Below are 23,891 nucleotides of genomic sequence, written 5' to 3'. Positions count from 1 at the left end.
TGGTAGGGTTATTGTAACTGTGGTTTGTAGTCATCTACCCTCTGGCAGAATGACTGACTGCAGCAGCTTCACATCAGAGATGAAGTCGCTGTTGGCTATTTCTGTGTACTGAGGGAACATCCACATTAATTGGGCATAAACAACAAACTTACTTAAACTTACTTACTTAACTTACAGCTATCAGAACCCCAGTTCCCATTTAGATTAGAAAAAAGGGTAAAACCAACAAGAAAGAAAGAAAGCAAGGAAGAAAGGGTAATAAACAAAGAACTTCCAGGAGGGAAGCCGAAGGAATTCACATTTTCCATATCGGAGGTTCCCACCGACCACAGCCGCCATCCCGTCCATGGGCGGTGACTCAGGCCTGGATCAGGTTGGCAGCATCCAGCGATCCAGCCAGCCTGGTCACGATAAACATCAATGCTCGTATTCCCTCTATTTCTGGCTTGACATACACTCCGACATGGTTACCTCACTGCCATTGCTGCATCACAGCACCTCTACATCAACACACTTTGTGTGTGAGGGAGAGAAACACTACAGGTGTGTGTGTGTGTGTGTGTGTGTGTGTGTGTGTGTGTGTGTGCGTGCGTGCGTGCGTGCGTGTATTTGTTTGTATGTTTGTGTGGACAGATGAGCCTGAAAAACAGAGGGTAGAGTCCGTGCCATGTCAATTTGAGGAAACATTTATCTCATTGCCCACAATGCTAAAGCAAAAAAACACACAACCTAAAAGAAATGAGCCAAAAAGTGCTCCAGCAGGTGGAGTCACATTTAGTTATTGGTTGCAGGATACAATCAGAATCAAAATGGTCATCAGTAATTGTCATAAAATACATACAGTACGTATCATCACGTCAGGTACAGTCACCAACACGCGAGGTACAGAACATTTGTTGAAGAGCTTGCTTTTTACATTGGAAAACCAGCATTGTCCCACCTTATATCTTAGTTAAAATGTGCAATAAAACATCACTTGTGGAGTTTCTAATGGTGGCAGCAAAGCAAAAGTCTCTTTCCTGTTTAGTATGTATAATAAACTAGTTGTTCAGTTACACGTTAATTAAAAACACAACCCAAGGAAACATTTTATATTTCATGAAGTTTGGCCATTATCTCCCTGTATTCCTTGGAATTAATGATAATTCATTCCTTATCAGAATTCATAGGAGAGTTGAGATGGTGGTCGCGGTTCTAAATACATTACAACTCAAACCATCCCAAACCTGCCCTCATTTCAACGTTTCTGGAAGTTTCACTTCATTTCACAATAAGGTACAGATATGAAGTGAAACTTCCAGAAGCTTTCAAATGAAGGCCAGGTTGTCAGGATGGGTAGTGTACTGTACAAGTACACATTAATTACAAGTAAGTACCACTCAAGATACACTTCATTATAACTAGCTAAATCCTGTGTATCACCTAATAATTACATTGTACTTAGGCAAACATTACATGTACTACAGTATGCTTGAAATAGTGCATTTTTCCTCATCTGGGATGACCAAGTTAACCCAGATGGTACACTTTATTTTGGTGGCAAGTGCTAGCAATAACATTGAGTGGAGATATATTTTAAACAGTGCACATTCATGGGTAAGTAATTAGAGCCTATTAAGCATAATCTCTCGGACACCCAGCACATCCACAGACAGTTGTTACTGAATCGGATGCAGCTGAGAAGAAACAAAACATTAAGCCCATTTGTAACAAGCATGGTAAAAAGCATAAATTGTTACACCTTTGTAATTACAGACTGCAATTACTACCAGTTACATTTTGTTACTACACTGTAACTATTGGTTGTTACTGTTAACTACAATACGTGCTACAGTGTAATTACACATGTAATTACATTGTAATAAGAACCCCTTAAAATGAAGTGTAACCTAAAGTACATTGAGTACTGTACTTTCCCATTGAAGAGCATTCATGTGAGCTCAATATAAAACAAACACTCACGTTTCTAGTCATTTGAGCGCAATAGAACACACACTACATGCTCCCATTCTAGAACAGTCATGTGAGCCAGATAAAGCAGAACTACTCTCCAATCAGATACAGATATGTCACGTTCCTGACCTATTTTTATGTTATTTTGATTATTGTTTAGTTGGTCAGGGCGTGAGTTGGGGTGGGCATTGTATGTTGTGTGTGTTTTGGTTAGTCTATGGGTGTTGTATGTGTATGGGATAGAGTTTGTTAGGTTGTCTAGTTATGTCTATGGCTGCCTAGATTGGGTCTCAATCAGAGACAGCTGTCATTCATTTGTCTCTGATTGGGAGCCATATTTAAGGTAGCCATAGGCAGTAGGCTTTTGTGGGTAGTTGTCTTGTTTAACGTTTGTTGCTCGTCTGGGCACTTGCGTTATTTAGCTTCACGATCATTTGTTGTTTTGTTTGTTTGTAATAGTGTTTTCGTTTCATGTTCATCTTCGTTCGTTTAATTAAAAGAAGATGGCTTATTTTCCTCATGCTGCGTTTTGGTCCGTCTCTCCTCCACACGATCGTGACAGAACTACCCACCAAAAGCCTACTGCCTATGGCTACCTTAAATATGGCTCCCAATCAGAGACAAATGAATGACAGCTGTCTCTGATTGAGACCCAATCTAGGCAGCCATAGACATAACTAGACAACCTAACAAACTCTATCCCATACACATACAACACCCATAGACTAACCAAAACACACACAACATACAATGCCCACCCCAACTCACGCCCTGACCAACTAAACAATAATCAAAATAACATAAAAATAGGTCAGGAACGTGACATAATCAAAATAACATAAAAATAGGTCAGGAACGTGACAAGATAGATATCAAATATCACATGCACATAATGCATTTTACCAACAAGCTTGTGTTAGATATCCAAGAAGAGCCCTTTTGTGGCAGGCCTGGCAGTCATTGTAAATAAGATTTGGTTATAAATGGACCTGCCTGGAATAATACAAATAAATAAAAGTAATACCACTACTGATATGTTTTTACTATCTTGAGAAGAGTTGGGAGAGGACAGAGACTTGTATTGCACAGACCCCCACTGCACAATCAGACAGAGACAGCAGCATGGGGAGAAGGAAAAGAGTCCTACAGATGGCCCCTGAGGAAAAACAGACATCTTTCCAAATATTCTAAATAAATACAGACTCTTTTCTGACATGGCCTTTTCCCTGTGTAAATCTGATCTTTTGGAATCTGATCTTTTGAGTTCAGATTTATACCACATCCATATGTGGATCTCAATTCTGATACAGTTCTGATGCTCCATATGCAACCTCAGTCTGGACGCTCAGATCAGATTTTTTTGCTCTGAAGTGCCGTTACCAAGACGACTACCCAAAAACGTTAAGGAACACTGACAGGAAATGAGCATTGCATCTATGTGCTACTTCAGATAGAATGCTCAAATCTGATATGGGTCACATATAAAACTGAGTGTGGACAGTCAGGAAAAAAATATTGTATATGGAGAAAGAAATCTGAATTGGGTTCTTAGTGTGGCTGTGTAAACACAGCCATAAAGACCCAAACAAAAATACATCTGTTTTCTTGAACTACTAAGGTCGTTCCCGGAAAGGTGACGTTTCTGAAAACTAGACGACCTAAAGGAAATACTGTATAATATGCTATTTATACACCATCATAAATTGTTGTGTAGGCTATAGCCGAAAAAAATTATTTACGTAGCATCATCCTAAAAGGAGTGTTGATTATCTCACCCATTATTTATTTTTTTTAAATCTAGGATTATCCTATATTAACCTGGGATATCAACTGTCATAACTCCACAGTGACACACTATTCTTGCAACAGATATCCAAAAACATACAGAACAGTTCATTTTTGAAACATAACAGATGTATACAAGCTTTGCATACACACTATAGTAAAAAGATGCCTGCATGCTGTCCTTGTGGTTCTTGAAATTCCTAGAATGGAATGCAATCTTTCCTGGGGATAAGAATATAGAGTGCTGCACTGCAGACCCATCTTAAAATGCTCTTTGCTTAATTGCCACGGTAGTTTGACCCTAGCTTGCTCTACTGTGTGTGTGAGGGAGTGATTGTCTACACCTGGGTACCAATGGGTTCGTCATATAAGAAGAGTCCCGCACATACAAAACAATCACTGTTGCACCTTTTATTGTATTGTTTCAATTAAGTTTACACTGTCCAAAGTCTGCTCTCCTATCCTACATATCAGATCTAACTTAGTTCACATAGAAACCTATATGAAATTCACAAGTCTACTTTCCATAAAAGCCTTCGAGACCCACTGGAGTTCCACCTAAACCTACTTTACATGAAACCCCTAGAAACACATTGTCTCCATGACCCCACTGCCTTCTAGAAGGACAGTCTAGACCTCTGATTAATGTGCTACTCCTCCACTCAGTTCATCTGTACAGATATCAGGAGCCAGAGAGCACAGAGGGAGAGAATAGCTCGACTGTAAGTAGTCAGCATGCACACAGTAATGAGTGTGTCTCTCTTTGTGTTTTGTTGTGCATCTGGATCGGTAGCATGCCTAACATGATGCAATTCCAATCTATAAGAAAATCTTGACTATGTTATTGCTGTCATATTATAATGTGGAGCATGTCATGCATTTGCAGTCTCAAGACCAGTCTAAAGGCATCAGCAATTAAGAGTGAACAAACAACTGACGTTCAACCTGAGGAGGGAACATGGACAGAAAATACAATTCTCAAATAAATCTACTTGTCTCCTTGTTGAGAATGCAGAATGAAGACATAGGTCCATGATAAACCGAAATGCCGGTGGGCATAGAGTCGGCCATCTTGCCAAAATTGGCAATTTTATACATCAACATTCCCGCCTAGAAGAATCCTTTGGATAAAATACACAAAATACGCTTCTGAACAAACTAAATGATTTTCTCGGAAACTGACTGTTACTGGTAACTGGTATCCTTTCTGTATGTAATACTGTAATGTAGTGCACAGCATCATTAACAGATCATTTGACCCTCAAATATTTGAAGTTTTCAATAATTGCTACAAAACTGAAACTGTCTGTTGCAGTTTCTAAGAGAAGAAATACAGTCTTTTTAGTACTTTTGTTTCGAAATACTTGTTTTGATTCACTATTGTCTACCCTGAAGGAACACAATGTAACAGTTTTGCATCAATGTTGAAATAACGTTTTTCACTGCAGTGGTTTACACAATACAAGTCGTGTTGTGCTGATATTGTCATTTTTTTGCATTTGGAAGATATTTGGTAGGCTAAAGGTTCACAGGCGCCAAACATGGCACCAAAGCTATACGACTGGAGTTGCTACTTTTTTCCTCAGATCCTTTCTGATGTTCATCTAAACTACCTTACACCTTCTCCTCCACGCACAGTGGTGATCCACACAGCCAGAAACAGACAGCCCACGCTTGGGAGAACACTGCAGAAAAAGACTGGAGAAAACCCCTACCGTCTGTAGACCACCCCTCTGAAATGAAGGGCATAGACATGGGCACCTCTCTGGCCTGGCCTCAGGGGTCTATGCACTACCATTGTAGAGAGACACCCTGTGACATGCAATGTAGTAATACACTGCACTCACCAGGAGCTAAAGCCGAGGCCTTAGCTTACTGTAGCTAACCAACCAGACAGTGTCTGTAGGAGACTGTCACACCTAGCAGGCCTGGGCTGGGCGCTGGCTGGGTGGAGCAGGACCCTTCTTCCCCTCGGTGCAGCAGTCCAGTTCCAGACAGGGGGAGAAAAGTGACGTGAACAGGCGGCCCAGGACCTTCCGGAACATGCTGTTGGAGAGACTATAGATGAGGCAGTTGCAGAAGCTGTTGCTGATGGCTAGCCATGTGGTGAGGAAGGAGGCCACCAGGTGGCAATAGAGGCCGGCGCTCTCCAGCAGGAAGTAGACGATGTAGGGCATCCAGAGCACGTAGAACACGCTGGTAATTCGGAACAGCACCATGGCGTAGCGCTTATCCAGGCACCCTTCACCACGCTCGCCCCTCTCGTTCCCCTGGGGGCCGAAGCGTGTGAGGCGTTGGGTGATCTTGCGGGTGTGCTGACGGCAGATGCGGAAGATACTCCCATAGGTGAAACACACAGTGAGGGTGGCTGGAGCATACAGCAGAGCCACGATGAATGAGCTGAAGCCCGGATCGGTCTGCCACGAGGTTGCACACCAGCTAAATATATCTCCGTGGTAGCCAGGCTTCCCCCACCCGAAGAGGGAGGGCAGGAAGATGAGGGCGGAGTAGAGCCAGATGAGGCCGATACAGACGCGCAGGCGACACGGTGTGACCAGCGTAGCATAGGAGAACGGCCGTGTGATAGCGATGTAGCGGTCAACACTAATACATGCCAGAGACGCCATGGACACACTCTTCAGCACAGACACCAGGTAGACAAACACCTTACAGGTGAGCTCCTCATCCAGCCCCTTGAGGTAGTGGAGCAGGGACAGGGAGGGCACCAGGCAACTCACCCCCACCAGGAGGTCTGCGTAGGCCATGGTCTGGATGAAGTGGCTGGTGGTGTGGTGGTGAAGCAGTGGAGCACAGTGGAACACAAAGATCACCACCAGGTTGCCGCTGATAATGAGGATGGTGAGGAAGAGAATGACGGACACCTCCAGCACACAGGTGTTGAGGTTGTAGGAGTATCCCAGGCCCAGCAGGCAGAAAGGAGAGCTGCTTTGGTTCACATCAGAGGAGGAAGAGTTCATGTTGGAGCTGCGGGAAACAGACCGGTCAGTTCAGTTCTGCTCTCATCTCTTATTATGGTCTTTATCACTTTCTTTAACCAGATGGTCAGTTTCTCTCTCTTTAACCAGACGGTCAGTTTCTCTCTCTTTAACCAGACGGTCAGTTTCTCTCTCTTTAACCAGATGGTCAGTTTCTCTCTCTTTAACCAGACGGTCAGTTTCTCTCTCTTTCACCAGAAGGTCAGTTTCTCTCTCTTTTACCAGATGGTCAGTTTCTCTCTCTTTAACCAGACGGTCAATTCATCAATCCGTGCTCCTCTCCCTTGCACTTTAGTTCCCCCCTGGAGGTAAGCTGCTACTCAATGGTTGTTTCTTCCCCTCCTCTTCTCTGCTGCTCCTCTCCTTCTTGTCTCTTTTTTGACTTTTCTGGCCTCAGAGCGCAATGCAGTCTTACAGTAGCAAACGTTGTCCTCTGTTGCGCACTGAGAACAGCAGAGAATGTTGCTGTGTATGAGTGTGTGTCTCTGGGTGTGTGTGTACGTAATTGAGTCGTGCGCCAGTACCAGCCAGCCTTCTGGTGGGCTAACCTAGCACATGCAGGCTCTGGTGTGTACAGTACACATGGCTGCAGTAGTCTGTCTACCCAATAGTTTCGGTTCCACCTTTAGTCCTCTCTCCTTCCCACTGAGCTGCAGAGGTGCATACAAACACAATCTCTGGAGGTCAACTTCTGTGCATGCCCTGTACAGTACCCGCAGGTGGAGTTCAAGGAGTCCCGGAGGTCATCTAAAAGTCTAGATCTATAAGTCCTCGGTGAAATTATAACCAGTGTAGAGAGAGATTTAACGGACAAAAACAGTCATCAGAAGCCAGAAACACATTCCAACCAAAACAGTGCCATAAATGTCTAGAAGTAGCAGCAGCAGCAGAAGTGCTTAGCAGGAGAGACGCAAAGAAATAGAAATCCAGAATACCACAGCATCCACAGAGAGTAGGAGGATAGGAGGAGGATAGTAGAGCATCCAGCGGTGCAAGGAGCTCCAGTCTCTGATTCCAAACCTCTTTTGAACCAGTGAGTGTTTAGAGTAAAAGAATAAGGAGGAAACGATAGTCCTTTACTGCTCCACTCTGCTGTGGCACTGATGCAGCAATGGTACTGCCCTCTCCTCCCCTTACTCTCTCTCTCTCGCTGTCTCTTTCTCTCTCTCTCTTTCTCTCTGTTTCCTTTGCTATGCCTGCAGCAGCAACAGCCTGAGAGGAAGAGCTCCTCCCTCTCTGCAGGCTCAGCCAGTGAGTATAGCTGGGTAGAGCTCTCTCCACACAGCCTGTGCACACCCACCTACGTATACACAGAAGACTCTGAAGGCTACCCCATCACATACTGTACACATGTGTGCATGCGTCCCCTGACACACAAATATGCACACAGAGAGACAAAGTTATGCATTCATGTACACACATGCATGGACACACACACACACACACACACACACACACACACACACACACACACACACACACACACACACACACACACACACACACACACACACACACACACACACACACACACACACACACACACACACACACACACACACAAACTCACACTGACACACACAACACTGACACAAGCACACACAGGTTAAGGAAAGGGAAGCCATGGAACCATCCTTTTTGATCATGCATAACATAACTCACTGTGGGATTTAAACAAGATACTTGGTGAAGACGAAGGTTTTCAGACGGATTTCTGCTGGGGTGGGACGGCCAAGAGTCCAGAGGGTTGAAGTGTAGGGTTTGAACCTGAAATTAGGGAGGAGCAGTTCCCCTTGCGTATCCATAGGCAAGCACCAGGGTCTTGAAGTAGTTGCGAGCTTCGACTGGGAGCCAGTGGAGAGCGTGAAGGAGTGGGTTGACATGGGAGAACTTGGGATGGTTGAACACCAGACGGGCTGCAGCGTTCTGGATGAGTTACAGGGGTTTGATGGCACAAGTGGGGAGCCCAGCCAGCAGAGAGTTGAAGTAGTCTACGTGGGAGATGACAAGTGCCCAGATTAGAACCTGTGACGCTTCCTGGGTGAGGAAGGATCATACTCTATGGATGTTGTAGAGCGTGAACCAGCAAACCAGAGTACTGCTTTCAGAGAACGACAGGATGTTGTCCAGGGTCAAGCCGAGGTTTTTTGCACTCTGGGATGGGGACACCGTAGAGTTGTCAACTGTGATGGAGAGGTCTTGGAGTAGGCATGCCTTTCCTGGGAGGAAGAGCAGCTCCTTTTTGTTGAGGTTGAGCTTGAGATGGTGGGCCTTCATCCAAGCTGAGCTGTCTGCCAGGCACGCAGAGACGCGTGTCGCCACCTAGGTACCAGAAGGGGTGAAGGAGAAAAGTAGTTGAATGTCATCTGCATAGCAATGATAGGAGAGACCATGTGAGGATATGACGAAGCCAAGTGACTTGGTGTATAGAGAAAAGAGGAGAGGGCCAAGAACCGAGCCCTGGTGGACACCAGTAGCGAGAACACGTGGTGCAGACACATCAGCTGGTAGGATCAATCTGACAGGTAGGATGCAATCCGAGAGACGCCCAGCCCAGTCTGCAGTGTGTGCGAGTTTGTGGAGAGGAACAGAGCAGGCATTGAGTGGTGGTTTGTTATTCTTCACCATATGGAGGGGGTGTCAGTCATTGATCGTGTTTACCACTGGGTCAAGGGTCACTTCATGCACATCTGCCGCCATTATGGGGCCAAAATCGGCCTGGACCTGCTGAACAAGCGCTGAGTTGTTCCATGGCCTTCACCATGCAGAGTAGGTAAACATCAACCCACATGTCTCACCCCAATATTACCACAGGAAATAGTAAACCAGTAAATAGTAAACACTGTTCTCTGGGAGAAGGTGGTGGTTGAGGGTGGGGCTGTGACTAATTTCCCTTCGTTTCTTCAGGTATGATCAGCTTCACAGAAAGGTCAAGCTGCAGTGTGTGTGTGATGGGTATACAGCTATATTGAGAGAGTAAAGAGTACCAGAAGTAGAAGTAATTGCTTATACAGTGGAACTGGAAATATGATATAGCCAGTATTTCTGTAAGAAGATGTATATCCGAGTACAGAACATAGAGCCATACCTTCACTCAAAATCACACACACGTGCTGTGCATCACTGTAGTGTATCCATTTCCCTATTATAACTAACTCCTACTCGTAAAGACAGTCTCTTTGCCGCCACACTCCTTCTGGCCAAATTGAGTTAGACACTGGCACTTGCTCGATTACTAAAGGCCTGACTGGTGCCAGAGACAATTTCTTTCATTTCTGCAGGACGAGTCCACTGTCTGGTTTGGCATCATCCTCAAGGGACGGACTACAGACAACCTGATGGACAGTGGAGAATGAGCCTATCTTGATTGTGTTGTCATCTGCCTCTGTGATCTTGTTGTTGTCAGTTGATCTCGTTGTTGTTTGCATATGTTGATTGTCTTTGAACTAAAGAGCTGATGATGCAAGACAAATTCCTGAATAAGGTCAATAAAGTGAACTGAGTCTGTCGGTCATTATTTCATGACTCAATAAATCAGGTGGGATGACATTCACCCCTCGCATCAAAACAACAGCAAAAAACGGATAAAAAACAGCAATTTTATCTCATGAACGTTATCCATACCAGCATGAGCCAGTGGGGATGCATCATCACCTAAAGGTCATAGGTCAGATGTACTATCTAAGTGCTGAGACCAGAGAGAGGCGGTGGCATTTTACTTTTCCTCTCCATGACAACCAACCAGTCCTGACACATCATGTTGTTCCTTGATAATGGCCATGATCAACACAGTTAAGCCAGTCAGTTATAGGTGCTGAAGTGTACATTACTGTCTATGACCCACGCTTCTATAAACTGTACACTTCTGTGTACTGTACTTTACCTTGCCCAGGTATAGTGCATGTTGTTGTATTCTACATTGTAAAATAGGCTTACACCATCAGACACACATCCAGGTCTCTTTATAGGCTACCAGTACACTGTATTGTAATACTTTCCTGTAGCTAGATTCAGACCTGATACAGATGCCAGACCTGCCTATCTGTTGTCAGTCTGTCTGAGTCAAAACACTGTTTATCTAGTGACACTTAAGAGCATGTAAGTGTGACTACACATCCATCAGAGTTAAGAACGATGGGCTTAGTCAGTCCAACAAACTCACTAAAGCGCAAATAAAGCATTTATAATTGTATTCTATTATCTTGTTTATTTATGTAAGTCTTAAAAATACATACTGTATAGCCAAAGAGTGATGGGATACGTTTGTACACTGACATATTATCAGTAATTATCAGTAACATTATCACAAAACAATCACTTCTATGACATGTTCTACTGCGCTGCTGGGCACATCAAACAGAGGCAGGATGCAAACATACACTATATATACAAAAGTTTGTGGACACCCCTTCAAATCAGTGGATTTGGCTATTTCAGCCACACCCGTTGCTGACAGGTGTATAAAATCAAGCACACAGTCATGCAGTCTCCATAGACAAACATTGGCCGTAGAATGTCCTTACTGAAGAGCTCAGTGACTTTCAACGTGGCACCGTCATAGGATGCCACCTTTCCAACAAGTCAGTTCGTCAAATTTCTTCCCTGCTAGAGCTGCCCCAGTAAAACGTAAGTGCTGTTATTGTGAAGTTGAAATGTCTTGGAGCAACAACAGCTCAGCTGCAAAGTAGTAGGCCACACATGCTCACAGAACGGGACCACCGAGTGCTGAAGAGCGTAGCATGTAAAAGTCGTGAGTTGCAACACTCACTACAGAGTTGCAAACTGCCTCTGGAAGCAACGTCAGCACAGTAACTGTTTGTCAGAAGCTTCATGAAATGGATTTCCATGGCCGAGCAGCCACATACAAGCCTAAGATCACAATGCGCAATGCCAAGCGTCGGCTGGAGTGGTGTAAAGCTCGCTGCCATTAGATTTTGGAGCAGTGGAAACATGTTCTCTGGAGTGAAGACTCACACTACACCATCTAGCAGTCTGACGGGCGAATCTGGGTTTGGCAGATGCCAGGAGAACGCCACCTGCCTGAATGCATAGCGCCAACTGTAAAGTTTGGTGGTGGAGGAGGAATGGGGCTGTTTTTGTGGCTGTTTTTCATTAGGCCCCTTAGTTCCAGTGTTAGGCCCCTTAGTTCCAGTGAAGGGAAATCTTAACTCTACAGCATACAATGACATTCTAGACGATTCTGTGCTTTCAACTTTGTGGCAACAGTTTGGGGATGGCCCTTTCCTGTTTCAGCATGACAATGCCCCCATGCACAAAGCGAGATCCATAAAGAAATGGTTTGTCGAGATCGGTGTGGAAGAACTTGACTGGCCTGCACAGAGCCCTGACCTTAACCCTATCAAAAACCTTTGGGATGAATTGGAACGCCGACTGTGAGCCAGGCCTAATTGCCCAACATCAGTGCCCAACCTCACAAATGCTCTTTAAATCAATTCAAATCAAATTTTATTTGTCACATGCGCCGGTGTAGATCTTATTGTGAAATGCTTACTTACAAGCCCTTAACCAACAATGGAGTTTTAAGACAAATAAGAGTTAAGAAAAATATTCAAGAAATAAACAAAAGTAAAAAATGTAATAGCAACAATAAAATAACAATAACGAGGCTATATATAGGGGTACCGGTACCGAGTCAAGTGCGGGGGCACAGGTTAGTCGAGGTAATTGAGGTAATATGTACATGTAGCTAGGGGTAAAGTAACTACACATAGATCATAGATAATAAACAGCAGCGTAAAAAAAGGGCAATGCAAATTGTTCAGCAGTCTTATGGCTTGGGGGTAGAAGCTGTTAAGAAGCCTTTTGGACCTAGACTTGGTGCTCCGGTACCGCTTGCCGTGCGGTAGCAGAGAGAACAGTCTATGACTAGGGTGGCTGGAGTCTTCGGCTATTTTTAGGGCCTTCCTCTGACACCGCCTGGTGTAGAGGTCACGGCTGTCTTGGTGTATTTGGAACCATGATAGTTTATTTGTAATATGGATACCAAGGAACTTGAAGCTCTCAACCTGCTCCACTACAGCCCTGTCGATGAGTATGGGGGTGTGCTCGGCCCTACTTTTCCTGTAGTCCACGATCATCTCCTTTGTCTTGGTCACATTGAGGGAGAACTTAATGATGGTGTTGGAGTCGTGCTTGGCCAATCATTCATGGGCGAACAGGGAGTACTGGAGGGTACAAAGCACGCACCCCTAAGGGGCCCTTGTGCTGAGGACACTATGGTGTTGAACGCTGAGCTGTAGTCAATGAACAACATTCTCACGTAGGTGTTCCTTTTGTCCTGATGGGAAAGGGCAGTGTTGAGTGCAATAGAGATTGCGTCGTCTGTGGATCTGTTGGGGTGGAATGCAAATTGGAGTGGGTCTAGGATTTCTGGGATTATGGTGTTGATGTGAGCCATGACCAGCCATTCAAAGCATTTCATGGCTAGAGACGTGAGTGCTACGGGTCGGTAGTCATTTTGGCAGGTTACCTTGGTGTTCTTAGGTACAGGGACTATGGTGGTCTGCTTGAAACATGAAGCCATGAGAGACTCGGCTAGGGACAGGTTGAAAATGTCAGTGAAGACACTTGCCAGTTGGTCAGTGCATGCTCGGAATACATGCCCTGGTAATCCGTCTGGGCCTGAGGCCTTGTGACTGTTGACCTGTTTCAAGGTCTTACTCACATCGGCTACGGTGAGCATGATCACACAGTCATCTGGAACAGCTGGTGCTCACATGCATGCTTCAGTGTAGCTTGCCTCCAAGCGCGCATAGAAGTAATTTAGCTCGTCTGGTAGGCTTGTGTCACTGGGAAACTCGCGGCTGGGCTTCCCTTTGTAGTCCGTAATAGTTTGCAAGCCCTGTCACATCCGATGGCAAGCCCTGTCACATCCGATGAGCATCGGAGGCGATGTAGTAGGATTCAATCTTAGTCCTGTATTTACGCTTCGCCTGTTTGATGGTTCGTCTGCAGCTCTACCCTTTATCTCAGTGAGGATGTTGCCTGTATTCCATGGCTTCTGGTTGGGGTTTGTAGGTACGGTCACTGTGGGGACAACATCATCGATGCACTTATTGATGAAGCAGGTGACTGATGTGGTATACTCCTCAACGCCATCGGATGAGTCCCAGAACGTATTCCAGTCTGTGGTAGCAAAACAGTCTTGTAGCTTAGCATCTGCGTCATCTGACCACTTCTGTATTGAGCGAGTCACTGGTACTTCCTGCTTTAGTTTTTGCTTGTAAGCAGGAATCAGGATAGAATTGTGGTCAGATTTTCCAAATGGAGGGCGAGGGAGAGCTTTGTACCCGTATCTGTGTGTGGAGTAAAGGTGGTCTAGAGTTTTTTTTTCTCCTCTGGTTGCACATGTAACATGCTGGTAAAAATTAAGTAAAACAGATTTAAGTTTCCCTGCATTAAAGTCCCCGGCCACTAGGTGCTCCGCCTCTGGATGAGCATTTTCTTGTTTGCTATGGCTTTATACAGCTCGTTATGTGCCGTCTTAGTGCCAGCATCGGTTTGTGGTGGTAAATAGACAGCTACGAAAAATATAGATAAAAACTCTTGGTAAATAGCGTGGTCTACAGCTTATCATAAGATACTCTACCTCAGGCGAGCAAAACCTCAAGACTTCCTTAATATTTGATTTTGCGCACAAGCTGTTATTGACAAATAGACACAGACCTCCACCCCTTGTCTTACTGGAGGATGCTGTTCTATCTTGCCAATGCATGGAAAAACCAGCCAACTGTATATTATCCATGTCGTTGTTCAGCCACGCCTCGGTGAAACATAAGATATTACAGTTTTTAATGTCCCATTGGTAGGGTAGTCTTGAACGGAGCTCATCCAGTTTATTCTCCAATGATTGCACGTTGGCCAATAGCACGGATGGTAGAGGCGGCTTACCCACTCGCTGACAAATTCTCACAAGGCACCCCGACCTGCATCCCCTGTCTTGGCGTCTTCTCTTCATGAGAATTACATGTGTGTGACTGAATGGAAGCAAGTCCCTGTAGCAATGTTCAAACATCTAGTGGAAGTCTTCCCAGAAGAGTGGAGGCTGTTTATAGCAAAGGTGGGACCAACTCCATATTAATGCACATGATTTTGGAATGAGATGTTCGACGAGCAGGTGTCCATATACTTTTGGTCATATATAGTTTGTGAACGTACATACTGTACACAGACACACACGCGCACACACAGTCTTGTACAGATAACCTTGTGGGGACACACAATTCAGTCCCATTCAAAATCCTATTTTCCCTAACCCCCCTAACCTTAACCCAAAAACCTAACCTTAACCTTAACCCAAACCCTAAACCTTAGCTCCTAACCCTAAAACTAACCCTAGTTCTTAGCCCTGACCCTTAACGTAATTCTAAACCTAACACTAATTCTAACCTTAAGTCTAAACCCCCTAGAAAAGGCCTTTGACCTCGTGGGGACTAACAAAATGTCCCCAGTTGGTAAACTTTTGGTTTGTTTACTATTACTTCCAGAAGTCCCCACAAGAATAGTTAAACATGTCCACACACACACACACACGCACGCACGCACGCACGCACACGCACACATACACACACACACACACACACACACACACACACACACACACACACACACACACACACACACACACACACACACACACACACACACACACACACACACACACACAGTGACAGGAAACCCCCGGCAGTAAGCTGCACTAATTGCCACAGCTGGAGTATGTTTTATTCATCTCAAGGTTCTGATTAAGAACAATGAGTGAGAGTGATAAGACTGAGAAATGGAAGTGGGATTTTAGCAGCGCTCCCAGCCTCTGCACCCTCGGCTTTGCCTGAGGACAGATAAGAGATTAGTAAAAATATCTAATTTCCCCATGAATGGTTTTTAATTAGTAGAATGTATGTGTGTGAACAGGCGAAAGACAAAGAGAGATGGAATGAATGAAAAGAAATACAGTGAGAAAGAGACAGTGAGGGACTGTGTGTGTATAGAAGAATATGTCCCAAGGCTGGTAGGCTACTGTGTGTAAAGCAATGACAATGTGAAGTTTAAATACAGTAACTGTGAGCTAATTAAGGACAATTGCACAAATTCAACATCCTTTTGAAGATGGAAACTACATTTGGAGAAACAGCGCCACAGTTTCCCCCAGTGCCTTTCTTATTGTTTTTGTTTTGGTGATGAAACCGAGGAGATGAGGGATCTAGATAATTGCATGGTTAAAAAAATTGCAGTGTTTGTTGTTTGCATTAACTTCCTTGTTGTCGTAATATCCTAAACGGATATGGCAGTTTCACTAATTAAGGATTCTAGTTTTAAAGTGAAGAGCATACAACTTACCGCAGGATTTTGAAAGTCAACATGACTGACAGTGCTACTTCTGCTTCTCCCCAGGGCAATCAGTTAGACTTCATTCCACTTCACTGTATTTCAGTACTGTTCAATCACTCAAAGTAAATGTCTACACTGATTTCATAGATGTATTAATATGATCCCTCTCACACCAGGCAGCTTGATATGTTTAAAACAGTCATCTTGGTCTTAACACCAGAGGAAAGCAGCAGCAATTTGGACAAAGTTGACACACACACACGCACACACATACACACACTTTTGTCAGAAATCAATATCACATATCAGCAATTTCTCATGTAGCCTATGATTAATTTATAGTTTGGATGAAGAACGGTAGCTCTGTATATTATTAAATCATTATATTTTTTAGCCAGAGAGACAGGAACGAGGACATGTAATCTTGTTTTACCTTCTGGTAGCTGTCCTTTTGTTGATGTGGACACATCACAGCTGCTCCTCAGAACCTTGATTAGGAAGGTTGGTTACAGTAGCGTTGGAGCAAACGCCTGCACATCCAGTAGCACTCCAGGGCAGGGGAGGACTGGGACAAAAATTAGGCTCTAGCATTTTATTCACACCAGCCCACGTCACTACACGCTCCGCTAACTCACGCTCCACACACACACCCCATCCCCAAACATACACCCTACACCCTGACACAACAGTGCTGACACATAACATTTACATCTTTATGTGCACTAACTAATATCATAGGCTAATTGGAGTTCAACACCTGAGGAAGTAGAAACTCAAAACACATTAACTAGATCGCTAACTCTAAATAATACCCACTGCTGGTTAGGGCCGTTACGATACCAGTATCGCGATACTCGTTAGTATCAGGGAAAGGAAACAAAACACAAAATGGATTCAACTTCTTTAGGAAAACAGCCCTAATGTTGGAAACAAACATCATTATGTTGTCATCCAGAGTCACATTTATTTATTTTCCAAGCTACAGCACAGAATATTTTACATACAGCAGGTTTTTAAAGGACCAAAGAGTTTTATCTGCTTCGCCATGGACAAATATCGCAATACTGGTATCGTCCCGGCCGTACTGCTGGTAGTAGCCCTCACAATGGCCGGTGAGCACTTCGCGCCGCTCCATATCTCAAAGCCATATCAAATATCTTGCTTGTAAAATAGTTGCTATTGAGAGTTGAGAAATAACTACACTTACAGCAGGCCCCAGCTAAACAGGCACAGGGGTAGGGCACACACCTTCATTACAGAAATCATGAAGATAATACACTTTACTGTAATGAAAGTGTAAAACAAATCTTAACAGGCTCATGGGCCACCAGCCATGTCACCTTTTTCATTTATTTTATTAAAATAAATAAATATTTATGTGTGTCAATTTCGACCAGCCCACCCAACTAAAAAATGGTCCAGCTCATCTGTCATTTGCCAAAATTGCCAGATGGCCACTCTGCCCCTGCTCCAGGACATATCTACTGAAGTGGATACTACCGTGGATAGGTATTATGCACTTCACTTGACAATATAATGTCCTTAGTACCTATGATTTACATCATTATGTTTCTGTTATCTGACAGAAAACACACTGACCGGAGTCAGACAGGGACAGGACCAGTTCTAAAAACATTGTATTTCTTCTCAGTATAATTGAATGAATGTTCTTGACATCCAGCCCCTTTAAGACAGACATATTCTGTGAGACAAGCAGCCACTTAAAACATCTTAAAATGTCCAGCGGAGAACAAAAGGAGCTCTGAGGGCTTCACTGGGTGACTAATATTTGATATTCTGCACTAAAACAAAACATTTGAAGCTATTTCTAGACAAGACTTGTTTAACAAAGGGCTCCATATTTCTACCCAAACGTCCCATTTGTAAAAACAATGACCACAGTTTGGAGTCTGAAGTCCCAGAGTGGTAGTACATGTCTAATATTCTATCTGAGGTGCACATGGCTTCTTGGAAAAGATCTTTCACCATCAGTCGTGGCGGACTTGGCTGGTTGATAACGTTCCGTATCACTGTTGTTTTGTGGATTCAGTTGAATAATAACAGCAAATTAGGGCAAGTGGCCATAGACAGTTCTCTGGGCATTGTGTCTGCAGACTCCAAAACAGAACATCAACAAAACTCACACTTCTTTGGCATTGTGTTTTTGTCATAGAGCGCATTAAATTGACAATTATCACCTTTAGGCTAAGAGCTCCTGCCCACAATTAGCAAAACATTTGAGGAACTCATGAATGTGAATACAGAGCATTTTTGCCAAATTAACGAATCAAATTAGATGTTTCAGTTTACATAATTAAGCAATTCGAAGATTAAAGCTATGTTGCTCTTGTAGCTGCTGCTTAATGGATTCACACACACACACACACACACACACACACACACACACACACACACACACACACACACACACACACACACACACACACACACACACACACACACACACACACACACACACACACAGAGCTGGTTTAATAGGGGCCACATACACAAAAAAGGCTATATCTGTACGAACAGAACATAGACAGTGACAACGTCTAAGTGAGATATTCCACAGAACAATTGTAACATAGACACAGGAAGTCAGGAAGCAGGTGCAGTTAGTGAGTTTAATGATAGCGAACATGGAATGATACAAAACAAGAGAAGCGTCTCACACAAACAATACTACCTGATGACTGACAAAACAGTGCTAGATAAATGTTAAGTAATGAAGGTTGTGATGAAGTCCAGGTGTGACTGTGCAGGTGTGCGTAATGATGGTTGCCAGGTGTGCGTAAAGATGGGTTGCCAGAACCGGTGGATACGGTGACGTTGAGCGCCGGAGCGGGAGGAGACTTAACAACGAGCACACCCAGTTAGCCATGTGAGCTGACTACAGTAATTGTGAGTGAGCCAAGAGTCAGGATTGTGACTGGCTGCGCAGCAGAGGTGCAGAGTTTCAGCCAAGCAGATCCTGTCTGCCTGAGTGATTGGGCTAGGCACAGGAAGACATGCCAGCTGCCCCACAGACCATGCGTCCATGCACCACCGCACACACACACACACACACACACACACACACACACACACACACACACACACACACACACACACACACACACACACACACACACACACACACACACACACACACACACACACACACACACACACAGAGGGCGTATTCCAGATTTACAGACATACTCTGTGCAGGCCTGCTCAGATTTGTAGATATTTGTAATCCCTGGTGATGTGTTTACCTTCTCAGAAATGCCATCAATATGATACAGTATAATGATCTTGTAATCTGCGCAGGCTAGACTGCACTCAATGTGCATATAGAACTGTCTGTACGTTACTTGTAACCAGTCAAGTAGTCAATCAACTGATGTGGCCCCTTAATTTGATATCTATGTAAATAAAACAGAGATCAGTGTGACAGTGAATACATCTATTCATAAGGCATGGTATGAAGTACAATGGTATATTGATATCTAAATGGAGCAGATAAAAAGACTAGTGTAAACATTCATTTACTACATTATAATAACCCTGATGCTGTGGCATGAGGAATGGTCATCAATGTAAATCCTCTTACAATCTTGAATTACAGTACTGTAACAGCAGTAATACAACCACAACAATGGGTAACTACATGTAGTGTTCTCAGAGAATACAAAAGACAGCGCAGCATGTTGTGAGATTACATGGTATACAATGGCTCCATCTGCTGTAGGAAGCATAGTAATGCTTTTGGGGTTACAGGCTGAATGCAGTAACTTGATTGGTTCCATTGTGCTGAAAAAAAATACTAGTATTTACATGGTGGTTACATTGACAGGTACAGTGTAATTACAGTGTAGATACACATTGTTGCATAGTACTTACTGCATAGTACTTACATTGTTGCACAGCTAACTATAGCTGTTTGGACTTTGTAGGCTATCAATTAGATTTGCAAATAAATTCTAATTGACAGTTGGGCCCAAACTGCCCGTACTACGTACCAATGTGTACACACACTGTAATTAACCTGTACCTACCAATCTAATAACATTGCAAATAGATCAGCTTTTAGTGTCACTTAAAGTAATGTGGGACTCATTGTTTTCCTGTTGGGTGTCTGCTCCTCTGATATGGTAGAAACACAACATCCTCATCATTCTCACCCACGTCACATCCTCATACAAGATACAAGCATTTATTGTCTACCCATTTTCAAAACAGGCTTAATCGACAATAATAACATATTATGTTTTAAAGACACACTATCATCACTTTGGTCCTACTGTGGGCTACCTTAGCCAAAACAATCCTCCTGAGGACAAATTATGTCAGTAATATTTTTGGCACTCATTTCACTTAAGAACACTTGTTGTGATTTAACAGAAATGTCAGCATTACACATTTTTAAAGCTTGCTATTTTAATCTGATAAAAAATCGAACAGATTCACATTCTGTTGTCTATTCATAAATAAAATATGCATTTACATGTATTACAAAAATGACACCACACAATCAGGGCAGCTTTTTAAATATCATGTTAACTCATTCACTAAATTAACATTGTTATAAAATATGAACACATACTGTATACACGTCTACAGTAACTTTTATTCTAATATTCAGTGTTGTACCTTCAAGTACCGTACGATACGGTTTACAATTCAGCTAACACTACTACGCAGCTATTAATTTATGACTCAGCAGAAATTAAACTTGATACAGCACTAAAGAGAGTCATCCATAACAACAGGCTTATTGTCCATGCTATTGTCCATGCTACAGTCCTGCAGACGCCCGTACTCAAAATCAAGAACCCCGTCATGTAGTAGACTCCGCTCATTGGCGTTGTCAAAGCTGTTCTTGCCGTGGATTTGTTTGAGATGTTTGCGGAGCACTGGCTTGTGTGCGAACACCATGTCGCAGTAGTTACAGCGATGGGGCTTGTCTCCACTGTGTAAGTTCTGGTGGTCCAAGAGAGAGCATTTCTGAGTGAAGGTCTTGCCACATATGTTGCATTGAAAGGGCTTGATGCCAGCGTGGACCCGCATGTGCCGGTGCAGGTTACCCTTCTGGGTGAACGTCTTTCCACACAGCAGGCACATGAACAGCTTGTGCATCTTGAGGTGGTTGGCGTAGTTCTCTAGCTGGCGGAACACACGGGCACACTTTGGGCACTGGTGGTACCACTGAAGAGATTTGTCTGAGTTTCGTAGGTGCCCCCCCAGATTAGGTCTCCCTGTGGCTGAGGTGGGTAGTGGGGGGGGGCTGAGCGGGTATCCTGGCATATGTGGTATGGTCATCTCACCAGCCCGGGTGTCCACGGTGGAGTTGATTAGGGAGTGCTGGGGCTCAGGGGAGTGTAATGACGATGGGGGGCTGGTGTGGAAGCACCCTGCAATGGAAGCAGAGGAGCGGTCAGACATCTCCGACACCCGCTCACAAACGGCCTCCACCTTTACGATGGTGATGGGGCTCTCCTCGCCCTCACCCCTGTCTCGCCTCTGGGTTGGGGTCATCGGCTGAATTATCACATCATCATCTTCATCATCCTCCTCCTCACGATTTATTACCTGGGCATGGGGCAGCTCCTGTATTTTCTGGATGGGAGAGGCTCTGAGAGTCTCTCCATCTCCTTCCTCCTCCTGAGGCTGTTGTTTCACTTGGCAGTGTCGTGGCTGGATGAACTTCTTGAGAGCCTGGGTGCACTGCTCCACCACGTGGCCCATCTGGAGGAAGCTGGCCACAGTTAGGTAGTTGACCAGCTCCAGCTCAGGCAGCTCCAGGGTGCCTGTGTAGCAGGACAGCAGCAGCCGCTGGCCCACCTCTGCCTCCTGGGTCATGGAGATCTGGACCTCCCTTGTGGACGAGTCCTGAAGGAAGAACTGGTCCCGGAGGAAGGGAGAACCGGCAGCCAACACCACCTTGTGACCGGGGACCTAATAATAATATTTTTTTATTTTTTATTATAAAATGTATAGCACAATTCATACAGAGACTGCACCTCATGGTGATGTGCCTAATAAAATAATGATAAAAAGAAGATACAAAATATATAAAAACTTGGTAAACAGAAAATGCTTATAATATAAGCAGCAGAGAATGCTTATAATAAGTGCAAAAACACAGGTGGTTGATAGATGTGTACCTCCAGGTCATTGATGCGCACGGTGACATCACAGAAGCGGGTCTGGCGGCGAAGCAGGTTCATCTTCTGCAGCATAGAGTCTCCGAAGGTTCCGAAGCGGAACTGGAGGATCACCTGGTTCTGCTGCTGGGCCATGGACATTGTGGCTTCCTGCACCTGCCTGCAGGCCTGGTGGGAGGGAGAAAACAGTGGCAATGCATTTGATAACAGGTATATGGAATATCATGTGGTTGAAATTAATTTTAAGACTTTTTATGAGAATATGATCCCTTTATGAGGTAGTATTATCAGAATTATCCAGATTTAATAACAGCCAGCTTGAGGCAGTTGAAAATGTCCTAGATTGAGACATAATATGTCATTATAAAGGCTTATAAGACATCACAAAGGCTCAAACTACATTATCAGGGTCAAACATGATGATAAAAGAATGCAACATTAATTTATGTTTCTGAGCAATGACTATCAGTGTAATGTGAAGTGTACCATACCCAAATAGAAAATCATGACATAATATATTCGTTCTAATTATCAAATAAATCTTTGAACAATCAATAATGCTGATATTATAAGAGATCAATATGAAAACTGAAACATATCAAAACGTAAAACAATCTCAATTGATAATATAGTAGGATTAATATTCTTAGGCCTATTATTATGCTGCTGTGCGGAGCCTAATCGTCAGAAGACAAACTGATGTTTGATAAATATTCTGAAAAAAGGATGTCACTCCATTTGGATCAAACAGAAACACAGCTAGGCGTCATTCATTGTTTTAGTGAAACGATCAAGCAAAAGCATATTATGTCTACTCGGCGTTCTTTCTCTTCATCACGGGAATCTAGATGCGGCTCTAAAACAGTGGCCATATTTTACCAGTGTCCCGAATGTAAAGACAACAGCATTACTACATTTCAGCGCTAGAGAAAACATTCACCTATCGTCTATTGTCAATAGGAAAATCACGCCTCGAAAACTGTCTCGGTAAAATCACTTTACATTAATCTACTTTTCAATCTAGAATCGTCTTGAAAAAGATTGCAGTTTGCCTACAGTGCGGAAGTGCTAGTAAGGAGGTTCGTCACTAGATCGCACAGCCATAAAGTCATAAACCCCGCCTATTTCTACCGTTTATTTTCGTAAAATTAGTTTTTAAAGCTAACCCTAACCTTAACCACACTGCTAACCTTATGCAAAACCCTAACCTTAAATTACGACCAAGAAGCACATTTTAATTTTCACACATCTTTACGATAATAGCCAAATTTCATTTTGTGGCTGTAGTAACTAGTGGAAACCAGTGAGGAGGGGCAGCGCCACAGAGTTTCTAAACCCAGAGACCCAACATCGCGAGACTTCCGGGAATGCTTGCGAAGCAGACTCGGCAGTCAATGGGCGCGTTCGAGCGAATCACTTTTGTCAAATTGATGTACATCGTTGGTCACTGCCTTTCAAAAATCACGTGATCAAAGGTCATGAAGTTTTGGTAGTAGTAGATAAAAAGTTATGTTTATTTGTACTAATAGCACAAACTCCGTGAACATTGAGTTATAGGATTCAGAAGGGGCGTGGCATTGATGGAGTTCGATGCGCCATGAGTTTGTGCTATTAGTACATAAAAACATTGTGCTAATTTGTACATAAAGTACAT

General features: G+C 43.7%; 2 protein-coding genes across 2 annotated transcripts; both read right to left on the bottom strand.

Annotated features, from left to right (window-relative positions):
• Nucleotides 1-670: 670 nt before the first annotated feature.
• Nucleotides 671-7,883, bottom strand: LOC139577002 (probable G-protein coupled receptor 21). Its single transcript, XM_071403688.1, has one exon. The coding sequence runs from the start codon at nucleotides 6,714-6,716 to the stop codon at nucleotides 5,658-5,660; it is 1,059 nt and encodes a 352-aa protein (XP_071259789.1). The 5' UTR covers nucleotides 6,717-7,883; the 3' UTR covers nucleotides 671-5,657.
• Nucleotides 7,884-18,693: 10,810 nt separating this feature from the next.
• Nucleotides 18,694-23,330, bottom strand: LOC139577001 (zinc finger and BTB domain-containing protein 26-like). Its single transcript, XM_071403687.1, has 3 exons — nucleotides 23,178-23,330; nucleotides 22,238-22,405; nucleotides 18,694-22,028 (listed from the first exon to the last, which is right to left on the bottom strand). The coding sequence occupies exons 2-3, from the start codon at nucleotides 22,376-22,378 to the stop codon at nucleotides 20,817-20,819; spliced, it is 1,353 nt and encodes a 450-aa protein (XP_071259788.1). The 5' UTR covers nucleotides 22,379-22,405; nucleotides 23,178-23,330; the 3' UTR covers nucleotides 18,694-20,816.
• Between the last annotated feature and the right edge of the window lie 561 nt (nucleotides 23,331-23,891).

The sequence above is a fragment of the Salvelinus alpinus genome, chromosome 5 (assembly GCF_045679555.1).
Source record: "Salvelinus alpinus chromosome 5, SLU_Salpinus.1, whole genome shotgun sequence".
Classification (NCBI taxonomy): Eukaryota; Metazoa; Chordata; class Actinopteri; order Salmoniformes; family Salmonidae; genus Salvelinus; species Salvelinus alpinus.
The sequence above is the reverse complement of the archived record's forward strand: the minus strand, read 5'-3'. Positions and strand labels throughout refer to the sequence as shown.

Coding starts and splice junctions, on each gene's coding strand:
- LOC139577001 (XM_071403687.1), bottom strand. CDS start 22,378: ATGTCCATGGCCCAGCAGCAGAACCAGGTGATCCTCCAGTTCCGCTTC. Junction 22,029..22,237: donor TGCGCATCAATGACCTGGAG/GTACACATCTAT, acceptor TATTATTATTAG/GTCCCCGGTCACAAGGTGGT.
- LOC139577002 (XM_071403688.1), bottom strand. CDS start 6,716: ATGAACTCTTCCTCCTCTGATGTGAACCAAAGCAGCTCTCCTTTCTGC.